We start from the raw sequence: 22,113 nt of genomic DNA, 5'->3' as shown, positions 1-22,113 counted from the left end.
CGCCGGATCATGCGTATTATTTATTGATGTTGTGTTTGACGCACTGCAAGGATACGGTACCCTTGGTGTTGGCCTGAAGATGTTGGTCCAGGATTTTCATGCTTGGGCTTTGAGTGATGGCCTGGCCATCAAGGAGTATTTGAATGTGTTTCTTGAGGTATCGTCTGGCGTGAGGGCGGACGACAAGGAACTGATATTTTTTACGCAAACACTGGGAGCCGCAGGCCCATTGGCGTACTAGAAGTGAGATGCCATGGGTTATTGTTAGCTTCGTTTATTCGCTATTGCGTGGCATTTAGCAACAATGCAGGGGTTAAACTCGTACATGTGCTTGGTCAGTGCTCCACTCGTCTTCTGTGTCTCCGCGTTGGCTCGTAGCTAAACTGGTAAAACTACGGGCTCTTGCTTTGTTACTCTGTTAGTTCAAGGTTCGATTCCTGGTTGTGCAGTAAATCTTTTTATTTGTTTGCGGGAGTTTTCTGGTGACACCAACGGTCGCGAAAGAAGCCTTGGGGGTAGAGGCAGACAGCTTTGCTTTAAAACAAAAAATACTGACAAAGAAAGAGCGAGCACACCAAACACGCGCCAAACATTTTCACAATCACAGTGGCCTGTCGCGTATGACATCACATTACAGAAAATGTAATTCACGGTCAGATAACGTGACCGACGGTTTGCTAACACAGTCTTTTCCCCCCGCCAACTGAGCTCCCTCACTGATTGAGCGTGCTCGCTTGTCTTTGAGTATCTCGACGACTGTGGTGCTAGGAACTGCACAGTGCAATCCCTACACCATCTGACATGTTGTGCTAAAAAAGCTTCCTTGCCATTACGCACATTATTGGCATGCTCGCGTAGACGCTCATTGAGACATCTGCCAGTCTGTCCCATGTAGCTCGCGCCGCACGACAAAGGAATTCTATAAACTACAGTTTGAACACATTCTACGAACTGTGTCCTGTGTTTGACAGTGCATTGGAACCCACGTCACTTTACGGGAAAGGTACTGCTAGCTAGCTGGGACAACTTATCGGCAGCGCTGTAAACGACTTTCACATTAACCCGTTGTCCCATTTTCTTAAGGCGATGGGACACGGAGTGCATATACGGAATCACGGCCCCTCTCTCTCGTGTTTCCGCTGTAGCGTGGCCTTGTGTGCCGCCGTCAGTACCCCTGCATTTCTGTTGCCTACCCATTGTCTCGGCTATGGAGACAAGCAATGGGCGAGGGTACCCCGATCCGTCTAGGCACTCCGACTGAGCCTGGAGACTGGCTGACAAGGCGTGGTGGCAAGACCTCTGCAAAGCGTTCGAAAAGCATGTCTGCACAATCGCTCTCTTGACAAGTTTGCTGTGAGCCGATGTGAACGGCAGAATTGGCTTCTGCGTGCGAGGCTCTTAACACCAGCATGTATGGTTCTCAAGGAAGCGAATCCTCAGGTCTAGGAACCGAATGTTGTCCCCGTCCGGCATCTCGTGAGTTACAACAAGCGGCTTGAGGTATTGTCTGAAAGTTTCTAGTACCTTCGCAACCTGAGGGTGGAACGTTTGCGGATCACAGCGCAGAAAAATAAGATAATCGTCCACGTAGCGGAAAGTCCTTACGACGGAAAATTCACTCAGCCGTTCCTGCACCGCCCTGTCGACCTTCGCCTGCAGCAAGTCACTCAAAAAAGGTCCTATGGACGACCCGATAGAGACGCCTTCTCTTTGAATATACACTTGGCAGCTTGGGTGGCGGCGCCGAAACACCAGCTAAGCAGCTCTTTTGCGTACGCAGATCAAGCAACGCACGAAGACAGATAGCCAGCGGAGGACGACAGCACATGCGGAGCAGCCTGTCGTGAAGAAGGCGACCTGGGCCTATACACAGCGCAAGCGCGGCTGACTGCGACTGACGTCATCGACTGCTCAGCTGCCCTCAGCGCCACCAAGCACCCGCTGTCCCGGATGATGCTGGGAGCATAAACACCGGCCTCGTGAACATCTCGGCACTTGGCAGCTTGGGTGGCGGCGCCGAAACACCAGCTAAGCAGCTCTTTTGCGTACGCAGATCAAGCAACGCACGAAGACAGATAGCCAGCGGAGGACGACAGCACGTGCGGAGCAGCCTGTCGTGAAGAAGGCGACCTGGGCCTATACACAGCGCAAGCGCGGCTGACTGCGACTGACGTCATCGACTGCTCAGCTGCCCTCAGCGCCACCAAGCACCCGCTGTCCCGGATGATGCTGGGAGCATAAACACCGGCCTCGTGAACATCTCGGCACTTGGCAGCTTGAGTGGCGGCGCCGAAACACCAGCTAAGCAGCTCTTTTGCGTACGCAGGTTGGTTTTCGTCCCACTGCACTTTAGCTTCTATTTGCCGCACCCACTGCTGCCCTGAGCATTCATTTTGTGTTCTCGCAATGGTTACTAACTCCGAGCTAGCGAAAGAGGTAGATGTTCTGCGCAAAAAGGTTGTGGAGTTGCGCAATAGTCTGTCTATGTTCAACGAACTGTACGAGGCAATGAAAATTCAGCAGGAGGGTCTCGCGAAAGAAAACAAAGAACTTGCTAGGTCAAACCAACAACTAACTAAACGTGTAGCAGAGCTAGAACAATACTCCCGACTTAACAACGTCGAAATAAAGGGTGTTCCGCAAACACAAGGTGAGGACTGCTGCGCCATTCTGAAAGAAAGTGGCGAGAAGATAGGTTGTCCTGTTGAGAGCACGGACATTGACGTCGTACACCGCGTCCCTGCGAAACATGGACAAAACATCATTGCACGTTTTTGCTCGCGTACAAAGAAAGGCGATTTTGCCGCAAAGGCAAAGAAGGCACGCCTCACGGCAAGTTCCCTTGGCTTGAGAGCAAAGGGCACTTCACGCACCGATGAACCAGTTTTCATCAATGATCATTTGACTCCGGAGAACAAGCGCCTTTTCGCACAAGCTTTGGCTCTGAAAAAAGAAAAACAATGGCAATTTCTGTGGGTAGACAACTGTACAATAAAGGCGAGGAAGGGCCCAGACAGCCACGTGTACAGAATCTCCGGGGTCGGTGACCTTGCCATCTTCGCCTAATCAATTCATGCTTCATCTAGTAAACGCCTTATGGGATATTCCACTGATCAATTTAAACACCTTCTTAGTCAGTCTGGTTCATCGCACAAGTCGGTTGTTCACTTCAACATCCGTAGCTTGCCTAAGCATTATGACGACCTGGTTAACTTCCGAACACTTGTAAATCATACATTTTCCCTGATTTGCCTGTCCGAAACGTGGCTCTCGCCTTCTGATGACAACTTATTTAATTTACCGGGATACCGGGCTGAGTACCACCACCGCCCCGCGGACCGCCATGGTGGTGCTGCAATATTTATTCTGACACGATATCTTATTTCCGCCGTACTGACATTTCCATTTGTACCCCAAAGTGCGAGTCTGTCTGGCTTGAGCTTGACACATGCTTTCTTCCCTTAAGTAAAAACACTATCGTTGGCTCCATTTATCGCTCGCCTTCCTCGTCTTACGCTGACTTCTGTAGCGAACTTGACCGTATCATTACTTCCTTGAATGCTGAAAATAAAAACATTGTAATAATAGGTGATATAAACATTGACATTACGGATATAAATGACGGCAGTTGTTCAGACTACACAGGTTGCATACTTGGTCATGGAATGGACTCGCTGATAAACACGCCCACCCGTTGTAACCCACATGGCACGGGCACTATCATTGATCATGTTTTATCAAACATCCTTTCGTCCCAACAAGCGGGTGTCGTTCACCATCACATCACTGATCATTACCCGGTCTTTCTTTTGGTAGAGAGCGCTCACAAAGCAAAACCGAATGCAGTTATAAGGCGTGCGTTCGATAACAATAAATTCATAGAAGTTATATCAAGTACCCACTGGAATAATGTATTGCAAAATACTGATGCTGAAAACGCTTTTAATTTGTTCTGCGCAAAAATAACAGAATGCATTGACATGTGCACGACCGTAACTTCCAATTTTCGATGGTATTCTGCGCCCAGAAACCCGTGGATAACAAACGGCCTACTACGCAGTATACGAAAAAAAGATAACCTTCATAAAAAGGTTAAAGCTCAACCTTATAACCTTGCTCTTAGCGCCCGCTTTAAACGTTATTCGCATACTCTCACCACTTTAATTAAACAGGCTAAGCGAAATTATTATCAAAATGAGATACTCAAAAACGGCACGAATACCCACAAAAATTGGCAAGTAATTAAACAGTTTTTGCATGTGTCTGAAACGACATCCTCTTTATCGAAAATTACTGACGGCAATAATGTTTTAACTAACCCATTCGACATTGCCAATGCGTTTAACCGGTTCTTTTCCAGCAGTGACCAACAACCACAACTTAATTGTAACTATGGTTCCTCCTGCGTTCAGTCTTTCTTTCTAAGCCCGACAACACCGGAAGAAGTTTTTAAGGTTATAACAAGTTTAAAAAATACAGGCCCCGGATTAGATAATATAGCAGCTTCGAAAATCAAATTGGTTGCTCATCAGTTATCCGGCGTTCTGGCAATGATTGTTAACGATATATTCAAAAGTGGTGTTTTTCCCGAACAGCTTAAAAAAGGGAAAGTTGTCCCTGTTTTTAAGAAGGGGGATTCTACCCTAATGGGTAATTACCGTCCAATAACTATTCTGCCGTTTTTTAGCAAGCTAATTGAAAAACTTATTGTAATCCGCCTAATGAACTACCTCAATAAATTTCAAATTCTAACACCACAACAATTCGGCTTCCGCCAAAATTACTCAACAGAACTTGCCCTAATAGAATTTACCGACGCAATTAAAAAGTTCATTGATAACGGGTCTTGGTGCGGGGCAGTTTTCATAGATTTCACGAAGGCGTTTGATACAATAAACCACTTAATACTTTTTGCGAAACTTGAATCAATTGGAATACGGGGGCCAGCTTTAACACTTATTCGCAGTTATTTGTCTGATAGAACACAGGTTGTCAAAATTTCTGACGCGTTTTCCTGCCCCATTAATATTAATCAAGGCGTTCCCCAGGGATCTATTCTAGGACCGCTTCTTTTCCTAATATACATTAATGACCTCCCGACGTGCCTCAAAACTTCGCACTGTATTCTTTACGCAGACGATACCACGATATTTGCGCACGATAAAGACCTAAACAATCTAATATTAAAACTGAACTCGGATTTGCAAAACATCATCTCATGGTGCGAAAACAACTGTCTGCGCATGAATCCTACCAAAACTAATTTTATGATTTTCAACACCCATAACAAACGGCTTTTCACCACCCCGCAAATAAAACTTGGCGATCTGGCTATTCCTGCATCCTGCACTGCGTCATTTCTTGGTGTTGTGCTTGATTCGCAGTTAAAATTTCATGCACACATTAAATCAGTTACAAAGAAATTAGAATTCGGGATACGTGTAATAGTTAGAACACGGCATTACTTCCAGCCACATATTCTTCGGTCACTGTATCACGCATTTATTCATAGTCATCTCACTTACTGTTTGTCGTCATGGGGCAATACATACTTCACCCATTTGTCTTGCCTACAACGTCTACAAAATCAAGCAGTTCGTGCATTAACTTTCAGCCACTTCAGGGCCTCGGCTACAGGCATTTATGATAGCCTGAAGGTACTACCTCTGACATGTTCTTTGCAGCTGACATTAGGTCTCCTAATTTACCGTACCCGCCAAAACAGTGTCGTTGCTGGTGCTTTCGCCACATCTTCCCTTACTAATACAAATATTATCCGGTTCTCTGAACAACATAACTTATTACTGCCGAAAGCTAACACCAACTACGGTAAGCAAACTGCCCTTTTTTCAGCCATAGCACTCTGGAATTCTTTGCCGGTATCAATTAAGTCATCGCCTTCTCAACATACTTTTTCCAAGTGTCTGAAAACATACCTACTCGAAATGTACTTAGGTGATTCTTAAAATTGTTTTTTCTGTGTGCCTTTTATCTTTTGGTTGTATACTTCTTTCCGAATTTAACTTCGGATTTTTTGGCGTTCTTTATACCGATGATTGCTTAAATATTTATGGGTTATTGTACTATCACGTAATCCTGATTTCTTGATGTTCGCTACCTGAATATACATTTTGATTTGCATTCCTTGTTTATTCGTGTAGTATTGTATACTTCCTAATCTTTGCCTCAAACTCTCGCAAAAATATCAAATGTTATTTAAAGAATTGATTTTCTTCGCCTGACCCTGACATGCTAACGGTTTTTATTACTTCGTGTGCATTTCGTTATGCCATTATATTAACTTTGTCTTGTGTGAATTTTGAGCCAGGAGGTCCCCCTGACAGTTTTTACTTCGGGACCTCCTTCTGTACTAACCTCAATAACGCATTTTGTAAACCAAACATTTATTGAATAAACCTTGAAACCTTGAAACCTCATTTCATTCTACGAATGTCGACGTGAGGTACAGCGACAGAAGGTCTAGCAACCCTTGATAGCTTACGCGAGTCGTGTTCTCTTGATAGTTTACGCCAGCCGTGTTCTGAAACGGCAGTGCTCCAAAATTCTCCATGCAGTTTTCTATGCACTCTAACAGGTCTGTGTGCGGGAGCGAATAATAAAGATCCTTTATATCAATCGAGAAAGCCCTCAGTGTTGTGTTCGATTGCTGCTTCAGAAATTTAGTGACTTCTCCAGAATTTTGAATTCTGAATGGGTCGTCAACTGCGAAAAGCTTAAGCTTGTCCTGCAGAAAGCGCCCTAGTTCGTTTTGCCAAGAACCTCTTTCCGAGACGATTGTCCTGAAAGGCATGCCAACCTTGTGTGTCTTGGCAGAAAAGAACATGTCAAGGGCCAGTTTGTCACTCTTCCCAATTTTGCTCGCGAGGGCCGTTAAATCTAGTTCAGAGCACAGCTGCCTTGCCCTAGACCTGACTTTGGCCAAGATAGTGCCTTCACAAGCGCGAAACACAAAAGCGACACTTCCAAGGGCTTTCTCGCAGTAGTTACCCCGCGAAAACACCGCGAAACAACTTTCCTTGTCTGAAGGACCAACACAGAGTTCATTGTCTCTAAGGTAAGCAGCGACTTTAGCTACAGGCACAACTCTATTAGGGGGCTTACCACGCTGAAGAACGTCCAGGCCCTCCGACACGCATGTGCCACTCTCTTGCGGCGGTGCACAGTCAGCCACTCGCCTCACAGTTGCCAGCAGTTCTGTGGGAGTGCGTCTTTTTTCAAACGCAAACTTGGGGCCTAGACGTAACGTTTTCATTACGAACTCTGGAAGGGAAATTTCACCACACGCATGAAGCACACCTGCCGGGCACCTTGCGTCGTTGAAAGCTGGGAACGGAGCCTCCGCAGTTCACCTAGCCACAGCTGGTTCACACAATGGTTGATGCGGTCGGTGTATTCTCGCCGTCTTTTCTTCCTGGAGGCGACACGAAGCTCTTGTAGAAGTTGAAAGTCAAGGGCTTCCCTAAACAGACTAGCTTGCCTCTGCCATTCTGCCCTGAGTATCTTGCACACCCTCATGCCATGGCCGAAAGAGGGTTGAAAGCCGCCGAAAAGTAGATTTACATCAGGAGGCAGCTGCTTAGACCGAATGCAGAATGCGAAGGTGCGAGCGCGGCACACTGCGTAAGCGACGAGGGTGACCAACGCAGACGGATGGAGAGAAACACATGAAGAGAAAGAGAGAAGCTACTGCCCATGATGAGCTTCCTTCATCGTCCTCATCTTGCTGAAGGTCACGCAGATGCTGTTCAATCAGTTCGGCGGCAATGTCATCATCGTTGGCAGGGTTGTACTCCATTCGTTTGGTGGCGATGAGCTCCTTGTTCTCTTCGTACAGCTGCTTGTAGTGGTTGTTATCGAGCACGTCTGCAGCCTCGCTTCTGAACGGCACGTACAGCAGTACCTGCTCTCGCATGTAATCGTCCAGGAAGTTGTTGATGCTGTATTGCCGGTAGAGGATTACTACTGGACGCTCTCGAAGGACGTAGTTATTGCTGCCAGGGGTGCGAACGTCTCTCCGGTACTTGCTCGCCAAGTCAGCCAGGCAGATGTCATTCATTTCCTGCGGTCTGCCCTCGTACTTCTGCACAATGTTGAGTTTCCGCACGTCAGTGGAGGACGCGCTGAGCTTGGCCAGGTCCTCCTTGGTCTTGCGCAGCCGCACGCGTTCTACCGAGAAGCAGCTAGGAATGTACGCCATATAAAGGCTCTTCTGGGACATTTCCTGCCGCAGGAGGAACCAGGCCGCCTCTTGCGAAGACATCTCAACCCCCTTGAGCATGGTGATGTCCAGCATGCGGAGAACGGCGGCGTAGTCCATGTCTGGGTTCTCACCTAGGATCTGCACGACTGCCTTGTGGAGGTTGGACATGCCTCGGTCCGCCTTGTTTACGTAGTCCACAACGTACGTTGCACAGGCGTAATGGCCCAGTATCACTTGCAGGTTCATGTTGGAGTCGAGCACCTTGCCGATCCAGGGATTGAACGCGTTGACGAACCTCTCGGTGGGCGTTCGCTTGTGCAGCACGCACGACCGCGGAACCGCGTCTCTAAGGATGTCTACGTACTCGTTCTCGGAGGTGATGTTGAACTTGGCCAGGAACTCGTCCAGAGAGGCACACTCGCCAATCTCCAGCGCCTCGGGCAACTCAACGTATTCATTAGCCGCTGACGTTTCGCCTTCTCTGCGGGGTCGGATCGTCTTCCAGCGGGGGGAATGGCACTACAATTTTGTTGGAGTCGCTATGCACGAAGGGCGCGCCCAACCGGCCCTTGGTCTTCCCGCGCTTGTAGCACGTGTGCATGTGCGCGTGCATCTGCGTGCGGCTGCGCCTTAGGTTGGACGTGTACAGGCTGAGCAGGCACTGCACCATCTCCAGGGTCGTCAGGCCATTCTTCGTCTGGCCATTGTCCAGCCACAGGATGTTGTCGATGTGCGCGCTGCCGCGTTGCTGAAACTCCACTCGCTTGAAGAAGTCAACCGCAACGTACGGCCTAAACGGAGAGCACCGTTTGTCTCGCAGGATGTTCATGATCAAATGGAAGATCTGGTGAGCGTACATGGCACGCGCAATGGGGTCGCTGTTGACGAACTGCACCTTCTCCGGTGCGTTCAGCTCCTCGATTACGCGAGCACGGGCTTCGGGCCCAACCCGCAGTCGTTCAAGCACCTCCAGCAGCCCCTTCCAGTGCAGCTCAGAAGCGGAGAGGGTCAGGAAGACGTGAGGCCTGCCCAGCTGCCGGGTCATGGCGAAGAGCTCCTTGCGCCGGTCCTGCCAGTACTGCACAGTGTCGGGAACGCCTCGCATGAACGCCAAGTCCCGGTTCAGCACCTCGTCCAGGAAACTCGCGCCCGCCGATCTCAAGCTGCTGTCGCGTGAACGAGCTGGTGGTCGCGTTCGTGCGGAACGTCATTGTCTTCTCGGCAACGGTGTACCGCATCACCTTCCTCGCCATGTACAGCACGTGTTCGGGGATGACGCCGCGCCTGTACGTTCGGTGGATCTCGCTGCTCGCCTTGGTAAAGGGTGTGGGGCGCGGTCCCTTGATCTCACGAGGAATGCGAGGCAGATTGACGGGAATGCAAGCTCTTCGGCGTACGTGTCAAAGAAGAGGGAGATTGGGGTCTTGTTCTCACCGGGAGTAACGTGCAGGGTATTCGTGTTGTCCACCAGACCCTTCCCTTCCTCTTCCGTTACCTTGGCAGTTGGAGTTGATGTTAGGCCAACGTCATCGTGCACCATCGTGTGGCTCATGGCGTTCAGCGCAATGATGGCTTGCATTGGGTCTTCCAGGTCCGTGATCTCGGGGAGAGGCTCGATTTCATCGTCGTCGCATTCAACGTCGTCATCGTCAAACTGCGACAACCGGCTCCAGTCGATCTTGACGTTAACGTGCTTGTACGGAGGAGTCTTCTCCAGGTCCTTTAACCAGGCGTGAACGGTGCTCTTCTTCGCCAGACCGCGCTTGTACAAGGCCTTGCTCACAAGCCTCCTCTTGATGTGAACGTCAATGGCTGCATCGTCAGGGACGTTCCGGGGGAGGCATTTCACAAGGGTCGGGACCTCGATCGGGACGTTGACGACTTGGCTCTTAATGCCATACTGTTCGCTGCAGTGCGGAAGGTGTTTAATGCTCATGAATGGCAGGCGCGGAGCCATGAGCCGTTCCTCCACAGGATTTAACTTGGGTAGGTGCGCAGTCCGACGAGGGCACCGGTAGCCGTAGGTAACGCTCATTACGGGTACCTTGCCGGACGCTAACGCGTCCTTGCACGTTGCACACACCTTGTACTCACTCAATGTGTCGATGTTGACGTTGGCAGCACCGCTGCCAAAATATTGGCGGAGAACGGTGATGGAATTGGTTTGGTAGCGTTCGTTGTCGATGCTGCCGATGCGAGTGAGGTTGTTATTGAACCAAAGTCTGTTGCACACCTTGCAACTGTGGCCGAAGCTACGATCGAGAAAGTCGCGTTTGAAGCGACCGTCGGCGCCATCCGTGCCCGGCCGCAGCAGCAGCTGCATGCGCGCGGCAGCCTTCGCAGCACACTCGCACCCGCGTGCAGCATCGGGATCAAAGGCTCGGAGCTGACGATTACAGGCCGCTTCACGTTGACGTGAAGCATCTGGATCCGCAGCTCGGCGTGTACGTTGTGCTTCGGCCTCACGATCTCGAAGTTCGGGATCGGCAGCTCGGCGTTTACGTTGTCGTTCAACCTCGCGTGCCTTCGTTGTATCAGTAGCCTCCTGACGGAGTTTGCGGCGCATCTCGGGTTCACGTGCTCGGAGTTGGGGATCCGCTTCTCGCCGCTGCCGTTTCGCGACAGCGGCTCGGGCCCTCCTCTGCGCAGCCTTGTTTTCTTCAGTGGTGCTAACGTTGACGTCAACGTTGGGGCTGATGCTGTTGGTTGTACTTGTGTCAGCACTCACGTCGACGGGGATGTTGGCACTGGCGTTGACATGGGCACTCATCCTAGCAGCAGCGTAGCAGAACCGGCGAAGACGGGGGTTGGAAGCAGACTGAAAGGCGCGCAGCGCGTGTGCACACCTGGTTTATACGGCTGGCAGGAGGAGATTGGAGGAGAGACGCGCATGCGCAGTGGAGTAGCGTGCAGCGCATGTGCACACCAGGAGAATGGAGGAGAGATGCGCATGCGCAGTAGAGTAGCGCGCAGTAATCACGGCCCGCCGAGACTCGCGGACGCACGCCGCTGCGTCGGGGTCTTTGCCGTACGTCTTCCTAATGTATCTTGTTCTTGCTATTTTTCTTCCTTTGTTAGGATTCTACCCTCAACTCCACCTCCCCCCTTCTACCTTTGTTGTGAATAAAGTTTACCACCACCACCACCTCCGCACGCCGCTCGCGACGACCATGAAACGTCGAAGGCGCGTGAAGCGTGCTCGTCTCGTGCCGGCCCAGGAAGACACCGGCAACACTGTCGCTTCAGGAGCCCTTAAAGCAGAGCCTTCTATACTACTAAGAGTTCGGCCATCAATGTATTTCTGCGAGCACGCACGCAACACGAATAGCGGTGACGTCACGCTCGTGAAGCGAGACGTCTTTCATAGCAACGGGCCCCAGCAACGGTGCAGCGACGGCCATGTCTAAAAATAGCCCAAACAAACCGCACGCGTATCACCTGAGGCTCTACGTCGCAGCGCGCGTCTTATCAGTGCTTTGACTTGCGTGCGGAAAGCAAGCCGAGTGGCGCGTTGTTTTGACACTCCGCTGAGCGATTGCCGCGTTGCTACAGTGCGCTTGAAATGGGTGGCTGCTGCGTGGAAGGCTGCAGTAATAGCAGCCGCAGTGGTTACCGACTGTTTAAGCTACCGAAAGACCCCGTGAGACGACGGCTATGGCTTCAAAACATCAGCCGTAAGGACTGGACACCCGGAAATCGTGCGGAGCTGTGCGATGTGAGTGCGTAGCTGGGAAGCGATGTGTTGCGCAAAAGTTACTGAGTAAAATCGAGCATGTGCGTGCGCTTGAAGCAAGACCCCGCGTGTATGAACTACCCCACGTACACACGCTTCCCAAAATCGACAAAAAAAGGGAATTCGCTGCACGCTTCCTGTTCTGGAACGATGTGTCGACACTGTCAGCGCGTTTTTTTTTGTTATTTTGCATGCATGGCTGACCATCTCTGAATGGCAGGAGTTTTACTTTTTAAAAGGTGCTGACTACAGTGACGGGGCCCGTCGCTTTAAAATCTGCACTACAGTGAGGGGGACCCGTCACTTTAAAAGAATCGCTACAGTGACGGGGCCCCCTCAATATAACAAAAGCAAAACCAGCCGATTAGCCGCCGTTATTCGTTCTCGGATTTGGTGTATTGTATTGGTTCTGCCGCTTACTACGGACGTTGTAATGCGTGGTTCGATTCGTACCGTTTTGTGTGTGTGTGTGTTTGTGTGTGTGTGTGTGTGTGTGTGTGTGTGTGGCCGTGTGTGGCCGTGTGGTTAGCGTTTTGTAACAGCAAAAGAATTCACGCGGTGAGAGCAGTCGGTCTTGGTTTTTACTCAAGCGGCCGAATTCCGCTCTCGCTCACGCTCACTGGAGCCAAGGCCGACGTAGCCATCGCCAGTTACGCCCGATCTCCTGTAATTATTACCCGTGATTAATAATTAACAGTGACTCTGACTAGTCAGTGAGTGGAAACGGTTTGGCCGGTTAGGTAAAAATCAAGACTGACTGCTCTCGCTGAAATATTGTGAAGCGGGCGTCAGGTGGCGGATTGGAGATCCGTTCGGATGGAGCTCGAGTTAGTCCGACCATCTGTAATTGTTAATAATGATTAGTAATTATGGCTGATTCTGGCTAGTCAGTGAGCGGTAGCGGTTTGGCCGGTTGGGTAAAAATCAAGAGAGACTGCTCTCAACGCGAGTTGTTTCATCTGGACGGGGCCCCGCCACTGTAGTCAGTACCTTTTAAAAAGTGTGATATAAGCCCGTGACAAACCATTTTTTGCGAGCTTGTCAATGCAAAACCTTCTGGCTGATTTATGCGCAGGAACACTTCCTTGAGTCCGACTTCGAGCTGCACAGGGCGGACGGCTGGAGGAAACTGAAGAGCACATCTGTGCCAACAGTGTTCCGATGGAAGCGCAAGCACACGAGAATAACGCAGGCTGTGGGTACGCGTACATCACCTTCGGAAGCACATGCCACAGGTATGCAGTGCGATACACAGCGGAAATGTGCATTTCTAGCCGAAAACGTATTTCAGACAGTGTACCATTCTTGCAGCACTACATGTACATCAATTTGAACAACCAGGTCCTCAGGTCAGTCTTAGCTTGCAAAAAAGCACTCGTGAGGTGGGAGGCCTTTGCTGTCACATATATATGTATCTAATCAGTAAGACTTGTTCACAGACTGAAAGGCCCTGGTTCAAACCACCTGATGGAGATGCGGTGGCCGAATCCTCAAACAGCTTTGCCAGTGGTGGCATGGTATGCCCAGTCCCATTTCGTTTTCCTCCTTCTGCTTTATTTCAGGGTCGCAGTGAAGGCCTGCTGCAAGTGGACCCTTGAAGTTTGTCGCATTTGTAAGCCGTTAATGCACTTTTTGCCCGCAGCTTGGTGAACAAATCCGTGCTCCACTGCGGGGTGCACTGCTGTGGCCCGAATCGCCTGACTTGGCCCCGAGTAGCAGCACACAAGGGGCACCTCAACCTGAACACCTGGTTGACCCGTCCGCCAGCCCTGTGATGGTGAGCCCAAAGTTTTCTTGTCGCTTTTTGAAGCATCTGTGCAAGTAAAAACTGCAGCATTGTATGCCAAGGCTGTCACGGTGCCCGGATTAGTACGAATTGGTAAAAGGGCATGTTTCGTAAAACTGTGCAACATTTGAGTCTTCTGGTCTTTGTTTGTAGTTGTCTCCCACTTTTTCTTTTTGTTTCCCACAGAAAAGCACTTTTTTTTGTTTATGCTGTCTATGAGTGTGCACTTTCTTTGAGACACAACAAGTTTGCTGCTGTACGGTGTACATATGTTCTCCTTGATGCACAGTGGAGCAAGCTTGTGTCCTGTGTTTGCCTAAACTGGCTGGAGCGATTGCTGTGCCTGGGAAGAGCAAAGCCACTGCTTAATATTGTATGCGGGCTGTACGAGCGATACTGCTCTTGCGTATTTCTTCAAGCATATGACAAGCGGCAACCTATGTGCATGTCTCTACCGAAACTAGAATGTTAAAGGTTGCGGTCAAGCAGGGGACATATGCCTAAGGGATTATGGAAGGAAGTGACATAAGGAGAGTACCATGCCCATCCTCTTAAAGTAACACATGTTCAAAGTGAATCTTCATAAATCAGTAGCTGTTATAAATGTATATATATTTTTAGTTTGGCTTTAGCATACTCGAGAAAAAATAGCCCGGGTTCATTTTTTTCACTTCCTTCAAAATTGCTGGCTAAGTCTTGGTTTGCAGTTTATTTTTGGTTACGGTTTAGCACCAAAGGGACGTGAGCCCTGGTTGTGGGCAAAGTGAATTCGAAGTTGTTTTGGTGAGATCAGCCCTTCTGGCTCCACAGGTTGTCCGCCTTTCTGCTGTGATGTTCTCGTGTTTTTAAGCCCTGGTTGTCCATTAGTCCTCCCTCTCACATTCAGCTCTCTAGACAGCCCGTCTGCAGAGTGCTTCCACGTGCACTTACGTGTTTGAGTGTGCGTATGAGTGTGACGTTATCACATAAGTACTCTGAGAAAAATGTGTAGTGTGAGATGAAGTTTGCTGCTAGAATTTATCTGCAAAGTAAGCATTATTTTGCTTTTAAATGATCCTTTGCAGGCAAGAGCAGCTGCGCTGAGCACACAGCAGGGAATACACAACAGACCAAACGTGGTATATGTTCACTGATTTTATTGTGTGCTTTTAAGACTTCTTTTCAGAGCTGCACAAGGCACCAGCACCTGTGATATATTGTCAACTGTTCTGTGGCAGCAGCCAAGTGGTTTTCATCATAGTGTTCTGCTCGGTTTTTCGTGATGTTTCCTGTCTTTTTTTGTGTATGCGCATGACCTGTAAAGATGTACTTTTTCTGTGTGTGGCGCAGCGTACCGGTGTCACACTGCCCACACCACCATTGATGGAGGCTTGTTTCGACACTGATGGAGTAAGTACAAATGTATCACTTTATCATTGCTAACGAGGGCGTGGCATTAAATATATAAATTTTTAATCAAATTAACCGGCAAGAATTACTTCAATAATTGATCAGGTAATCCGATGATGGTGTTTTTTGAACTATTGAAAAGGATACCTCGAGATGTCAAGTACAAAGCCGCTTTATTGTTTTTGATGAAAGTTGGAGGGAGAGAGAGAGAGAGAGTAAACGTATTTATTGCAAAAAGCAATGTGAAGGAGTCCCTTCAGCTTTCCCCACCTCAACAGCCCTTAACACCAGCAGGCACGGAGCATTGAGGTCGGAGGTGTAATATATTTTTATGCATGCATGTGGTAATCATATCTGTGCAGGCGAGCTAATAAGACCCCAGCATGGTACAGATGTGGCAAAAAAACACATTGATGCGAAACAGTATACCTCCACCTGTCAAGCACATTTCCGTGGCGATGCCAGCAGAAAACTATCATCTGTACGAAGGTGGCCACATACTCACTGACAGCAGGCACATACCTACCCACGGGGACTGGCAGTAACAGTAAAGATTGCGGATGTGTAAGCTACCCCGAGTGCATAATTACGCAACAGCACAGAAATCATGCAGTGACGTCCCCACGCTTTGAAAGCTAAAAGGGGAGACCGGTGTAGCACCCCCTCCAGTGCCTTCCAGGCTACCTTGGGCAGAGCACAGGAAGGTGAAGCCAAAAGAACAACAACCTAGAGCAGTCATGGACGTTGTGCAGTAATAGAAAGTCTCGTTAGTAGTGCGTGTCACTTGTCTCTGGTTTCACCCTTTGTAGAGCCAATTGTGAGAGTTCAAGTGACGTCGCATGAGTGACCATTGTGGGTATTGTTTACAGCTTCGCAGTCCAACCACCTTCAGAGTGTGGATTGGATCCAAATTTTTTTTAGCTGGAACTAATCCTTGTAGACGTTGGCCTGGCACCTCTCTTCATTGTCCTTTCCGTGGTTTTATAAGAGTGGGTTGTTGCTGTATAAGCCAATGGCCTGAGGCAATGCCCTCTGTGTACACAGAGTTTGGCTGGCTTACCCGCCGTGGTGGCTCAGTGGTTAAGGCGTTGCGCTGCTGAGCACGATGTCGCGGGTTCGATTCCCGGCCGCGGCAGCCGCTTTTCTGATGGAGGCGGCAAGCGAAATCGCCCGTGTGTACGAGATTTCGACGCACGTTGAAGCCCCCCAGGTGGTCAAAATTAATCCGGAGCCCTCCACTATGGCACACCTCATCACCTGCGTTGCGTCAGCGCGTTAAACCCCACAATAAAACAATCAAGTTTGGCTGGCTAGATATCTGGTTTACTAGCTTACATTAGGTGAGCTGGTTAACGGGTTAAAATATGTTATTGTGACTAAAGCTATAATCAATTAACAAGAAGAGTAATCGATGAAGCAGCTACCCCTATTGGTAACGCATGTTTGCTTTTTGCGACTTCACAAAATGAGGTGTGTGTGAGCTGTGCCTTGAGGGTTAGCTGTGACCTCAAGGTTATTGGCGTGCTTCATTAGCTGCAACTTCCTTTTTGCAGAGGCTCCAGGGCCTGTCTGTGCACTTGATGGCCAGTTCACAAGCCATAGATGTCTCCACCAGCCCTGGCATGATATGCGTGCTGGTTTCGTTGCATATCGTAGAGTGGAATGCTGTGGTTAGCACAGTTCATGAGATTGGGCCTGCATCTGTTTTTATTGAGTCCCTGTGCTATGGTAGTAGGTGAGCTGGTAGCTTCGTGAAATTGAGAATCGCTGTGGCATAAAAGGCAGCTGAGGCACATAGGGAGTTGCACAGGCACAAATCACTGTGCACAAGGGAGAGGAGTACGAAAAGGTGTGGTAATGACAAAGCTGCACTCCCGGATCTTGTGCAGAAGCATTTCTAGTGGTCATCTAGTGGATCCTATGACCAATATACTGCTGAAGTGCTACTTGAGTGCCAATAGAGCTCTAAGTCTCTCAAAATGGTTGGGACTGTCGTTTGTGTGGTGTGCAGTCATCTTTAGTTCAGAGAATCTTCAGCCGCGGCTGTAGTTATGCAGGTCAGTGGATATGTGGATCAGTTGGTGCTATTTTTAGCGAAATGAGTTTGTAACATTGTTTTGCAGCATTGTTTAGCACTGTTGATCTGCAGTCAGATGCATCATTGAGTGCAGAGGAGGTCATGACAGCTGGACTGCTAGAGCAAGGCAGTGATGAAGAGGATACCAGTCTGCTTCGTAATTGCGCAGCCTCCAAGGAAACACTCTTTGCAGGCTTCAAGGCATGCTGAAACACCCGTGACCACCTCGCTACCTGTGCGCACAGACATGGGCTCTGCCATGGTACATAGAAGGCACTTGTCTGTTGTACTCTTCTAAGCAGGATTTGTTTGCAGTGTGAAGCGGGCGAGGATCCGCAGCTGTCCACGTCCACCTTGTTGGAGGTGGGTTCTCACAGTGCTTGAAAGGTTCTTAGTTTGCTTGTTTACTGCAGAGCCTCTGAGCCATTATATTACTGCACTGCAGCCTGACACACATGGAACCTGGAGTGTGGGCGAGCCGGAAACCATGGACACCTCTCCCTCCGAGACAGATTTGGTATGTACACTGCTTATATTGAGCCGCACTTAACATAGCGCCAGGTGCCGCGTAGCCACGTACATTTACTGCACAATAAATACTTGCCAAGGTGGGGCACTTGCTTTAACGTGAACAAATGTTCGGTTCTTCCATCCTGCTGCTCAGTGTGGTTACAGAGAAGTAAAAGCATTGCACAGCCTTTGGTACAGTAAATATCCTGTGCTCCTGAACAGTGGGAGAGTAAGCGCAAAAAGCATGGCGACTTGCAAAAACAATGATTGTTAGTGCAGTCTGCTTGAAGCGAGAAAGTGCATGGTTGCATTTTGATTTTACCAATGGTGCACAAATTTCCCCACCTACTCCCAGTGCATCCTTGGAAAGTCGCTATAAACACAGGGCTTGATGCCCAACTTGCTTTGCCTCCTTCATAGGAAAAAGGCAGCCAAAAAATGCCCCGTGTCTGGTTGACATGCAGTATTTGCGGCAAAAATGTAAAGAAAACAGGCTCTCAGGATTAAGGATAGAAGTGCGTAAAAATGAAACCAGGGCCTCAGCTTTCTGTGAGCACTTTATGATGTGCTCCTGAGTGTCGCAAAAAGAGGAAGGGGAGTGACAGAGAAAGGGCTGCTTAAATTATTTATTCCTTGCCAAACACCATCATTGGTTGCCAAAGAAAGGGCAATACTATTGTGGAACGTCTGATGTTTAAGTTAAAGCGGCAAGTTCATGAACCCTTAGTGTCAGTTTAAGGACCCTGCAGGTATACAGAGGGCAACACACTTGTCTATAGCACAGGTTTCATATTTAGAGCCGTATTTCAACTCGGTTGAAAAGAATTTGACGAAAATGTGTTTCATTCCGAAGCCGTAACCTAATAATTCGACCGACATTTTTTGTGAGAAGTTAGTAACTAGTTTAAGTTGAACTCGTTGTTATAGACAAGTGAGGTGTGCACTGTATGAGGAGGCTAATGCTTGGAAAGCCCACAGGCTTTATTTGAAACTTGTCGATAACAATACTAATGAACATGTGCAATGCGGCCGTTCATTTTTTAGTTGTGTAGAGGTGTTTACTTCTCCAAAAAAGCAATGACACCAGATGTATCCACACATGCTGCATTTTCACAAAATTTCACATTTCAGCATTTTCACATGCTGCATTTCACACAGCTCAACAACAGTAACAGCCTGAGAAAAAAATTTGGGCAGCTCAGCTAGAGTTTTCAGCAAAGGGAAAGTATTAAATGTGACAAATATATGAACTTTTTTTTGGTGTCTACAATAGCGCCATGTTACGTTATTACCTTGGGTCAGACCTTTCTGAAAAAAAAAAAAAATGTGCGGCCAATGTGTGGGGATTTGTTTTATTCATGGACCGAAAGTGCAGGTGCGCGGTACATGCTATAGTGCTTAGGTACTTTTCATTATATTATGTTATGCTATTACATCGTACTTTCCACATGTACATAAATGATGGTACTGTGATGCAAAGTGCAAGTGCTGCTTTGCCAGGTCCACAGCCCACGACCATCTGTGCAAGCGCAGGAATGATGTGTTCTTGTATGGTGCCTTATGCTTAAGCTACATAAGCGTTTCAATGAAAATCTCAACTGCATGGCCTTCGGAACCTCGAATGCTATTTGAACTGGTGTTCTGCCTATCTACACGACAATTCTTTAAGGCAGTTGAAAGTATCCGTATTCGACAGCCGTTTTTGGGTGCTGCCACTGGTGCCACGCCTAATTCTTGACTAAAATAAAATTTTAGAGTTCATATGGCTGGAAAAAGAATTATTAGTGATCAAACCAACGACAATGTACAAGTGTGCACAAAACTTTCGTGAAGAGGCATTCGTTTTTCTTTTTTCGCACTACGGGGGTTGAGAGTACCAAGTTACTTTGGTGCCATAGAGAAAGTGCTCGAGAGCGAAAAGAAATAAAAAGCTATGAAAATCGCGCGGTTTAAATACCACGGTTTGCTCGTTGATAAATGTTCGTAATTGCAGGATGCAGTAAACTACACCCACAAGTACGAGCGTTTGCGTTTCAAGAATATGTGAGAACGTTAATGGTCATTGGTGCTGTTCCTTTGACTGAAACGGCACTTCAACCAAAGGCCTTTGGAAAATGTCATGTGCAGCTTGCAGGGGTCATTTGAGTGAAATGACTTTTGGCTCAAAGGTCTGACACTCGTGCAGCACGGGAATTACTAAGCAGTTTGAAATACTTATTGATTCAGCCTAACCATACTCGTTAGATTGCCTTTTTTTTTAACGGTGAATTTGAAGTGTCGCTTAATGCAGTTCCTTGTTGCTTCCTGTTGTGCTGCTGTTGTTGCATGTTAAAGCCAGGGTTCTTGTCATTATTGCTTACTGTCACTATTACATGTCAGCAGGTAGCTTCTTGCCAAAACAATTTGTATGCAGATTTTGTGCGTGTATCTCCTATGCAGACTTTTTTTAGTGTATCTCCTTTGTGTCCACCTCTTGGGCATTGGAACTTCGGAAATTGTATGTGCAATGCAGACCGGCACACAAAGCAACTGGAATGTTGTAGCTCTTGTGGAATAGGTTTATATTATATGCGGGCAGCCTTAGTGTGCCAACACTAGGAATGAAACAAAAAAGCACAGGAGCCCTTCACAGCCGATTTCCAGAAAATTGCCTGGAATGTCACGGAGGTTTTCAGGGGGGACATGGCGCTTAAATTAAAACAATTTCTTTAAATGTTTAAGTACACTATGGGAAACTTGTGAGTGTTGCTGTTTTTTTTTCGCTGATTTTAAATATGGCATTATTTTTTTATTCATCCAATTTATTTACCAAGATAATTAGAGATAATTGGTCATTTCTGGAGGAGCAATAGGCGAAGCAGTGTCAGCCATAACAATAAGCTTCATATTTTCCAATACTATGACCCTGGTGAGTAGCAATAAGCGTATCAGTATTTTTGATGCACGAGGTAGAACCAATTTAACAGGACCACTGACCTTTGGTATTTGAAATGGGCATTTGAAATGTTTCCTTTGCACTGGTGCACCCAAGGTTTAATGAGCTGTAAAATTAGCTCAAAGTGGTGCATCAAAAAACTGATTCGCTCATTCCACTCACCAGGGTTCATAGTATTGGGAAACATAAAGATTACAGTTTTATGACTAACACTTTTCAGTGTAGTATTCGTCCAAGAATGACTAATTATCTCTAATTATCGCGGGAACTAATTGACCATCTGAAAAGGTAATGGTATATTTGAAATCAGTGAGGAAGAAGCAGCAAGACAGACAAGTTTCACAGAGTTCACTTAACAAGCATAGAAAGCTGCTTTAAGAGCAGTGTTCCCCCTTAAGTTTGGTTTAATAGCACCTTTTCCCTCTTATCTGTAATGGTTAAGCACAGTGCTGGCATTTTAAGTTTCATTGTTAGCTAATAACAAAGTTGCCACGCGTCCTATTGTGTGGCAGTTAGGCATACGCCAAATATAAACAGAAGTATGTATGCTTCTTGGCTTGTGTAATACTGTGGGGTGTGTTCTCGTGAAAGTGTAATGGAACATGGTTGTTTCCTTGGAGATTTAGTGGCAGTGAAACAGGACTAGAGAAACTTAAAGCACCTTTGGTAGCCCTCCCCCACTGGTTTTGTTTATTGTTTCCAGGTTAAAAAATGTTACTGCTTGAGGCCTTCGTAATGCTGTATGAAAGAACAGCTGACCGTAGTGGTCCATAGTTCTATAGAAGTGTACACATTAAGGTAGGTAATTATATGGCATAACTGGGCAAAGGAACAATGGCGCTGTTAAATTGGCTTGCAGATTTTATTTTTGGAGTATGCATAGTATTTTAACATCTTGCCCGATGCATGGTAAACTTACATTCAAGCGAAGCATAGAAACGCCTGAAAAGCAAGTAGAAATCACAGGCCAGTCCCCAGGGGTTTATACAGAATTTTTTACTTTGGGGCAGTCTCGAAATCTTCACGGGGGTGTTGTGGGCCTGTTTGTTGGGGGGGGGGGGGGGTATAAATCCCTGGCGTCCGTGGATGTGAAATCTTTTTTTTTTTTTTTGTGGTGTCCAAAACCTTCTGATGGGGAGGGAGCGTACAAACCCCTGCCGATCAGTATGATCATTTTCAAAGCCCGAGTTAAAGTGTGAGAAAAAGTTTAACAGCGGCAAGGCATGTACAGTTATCAGCATTTCCCTATTCACATTGGTACGAGGCAGTGTGTATGCATTATTTCCGCGTGCATGCAGAAGTCAAAAGTATCACATAACAACCCATTACCCTCCTGCTCAACGCACCTGACAGCGGGGGGTGGATTTGCGAGGTTTGTTCATTTCAAAACGTCCACCGTGACGCAACACTGATTGGAATTACAGTCAAACGCTTGTATAACGAAGCGTGCGGGACCGTCGTA

At 47.8% G+C, this 22,113-nt stretch overlaps 1 protein-coding gene, 1 long non-coding RNA gene and 1 pseudogene across 2 annotated transcripts; 1 reads left to right on the top strand and 2 right to left on the bottom strand.

Annotated features, from left to right (window-relative positions):
• Positions 1–7,272: 7,272 nt before the first annotated feature.
• On the bottom strand, positions 7,273–9,474 carry LOC144180145 (uncharacterized; annotated as a pseudogene).
• Positions 9,475–9,568: 94 nt separating this feature from the next.
• On the bottom strand, positions 9,569–13,470 carry LOC144180144 (uncharacterized). Its single transcript, XM_077708535.1, has 5 exons — positions 13,419–13,470; positions 11,653–11,806; positions 10,656–10,860; positions 9,717–10,538; positions 9,569–9,607 (listed from the first exon to the last, which is right to left on the bottom strand). Exons 1-5 carry the CDS (start codon positions 13,468–13,470, stop codon positions 9,569–9,571), a joined length of 1,272 nt encoding a protein of 423 aa, XP_077564661.1.
• LOC144180704 (uncharacterized) lies at positions 13,079–18,019 on the top strand. Its single transcript, XR_013324518.1, has 5 exons — positions 13,079–13,731; positions 15,070–15,129; positions 17,400–17,468; positions 17,522–17,569; positions 17,652–18,019. It is a non-coding gene; the product is annotated as an uncharacterized LOC144180704 (long non-coding RNA).
• The last annotated feature ends 4,094 nt before the right edge of the window (positions 18,020–22,113 follow it).

The sequence above is a fragment of the Haemaphysalis longicornis genome, unplaced genomic scaffold (assembly GCF_048455015.1).
Source record: "Haemaphysalis longicornis isolate Haplotype H1 unplaced genomic scaffold, Haemaphysalis longicornis Haplotype H1 scaffold_4, whole genome shotgun sequence".
NCBI lineage: Eukaryota > Metazoa > Arthropoda > Arachnida > Ixodida > Ixodidae > Haemaphysalis > Haemaphysalis longicornis.
Note: the sequence above shows the minus strand (reverse complement) of the source record. Positions and strands in the feature narration are given on the sequence as shown.

Coding starts and splice junctions, on each gene's coding strand:
- LOC144180144 (XM_077708535.1), bottom strand. CDS start 13,470: ATGCCACCACTGGCAAAGCTGTTTGAGGATTCGGCCACCGCATCTCCA. Junction 11,807..13,418: donor GGCCACCGCATCTCCATCAG/GTGGTTTGAACC, acceptor CTATTACTGCAG/CCTTCCACGCAGCAGCCACC. Junction 10,861..11,652: donor CGTAGAGCCTCAGGTGATAC/GCGTGCGGTTTG, acceptor GGCTGCGCAGAG/GAGGGCCCGAGCCGCTGTCG.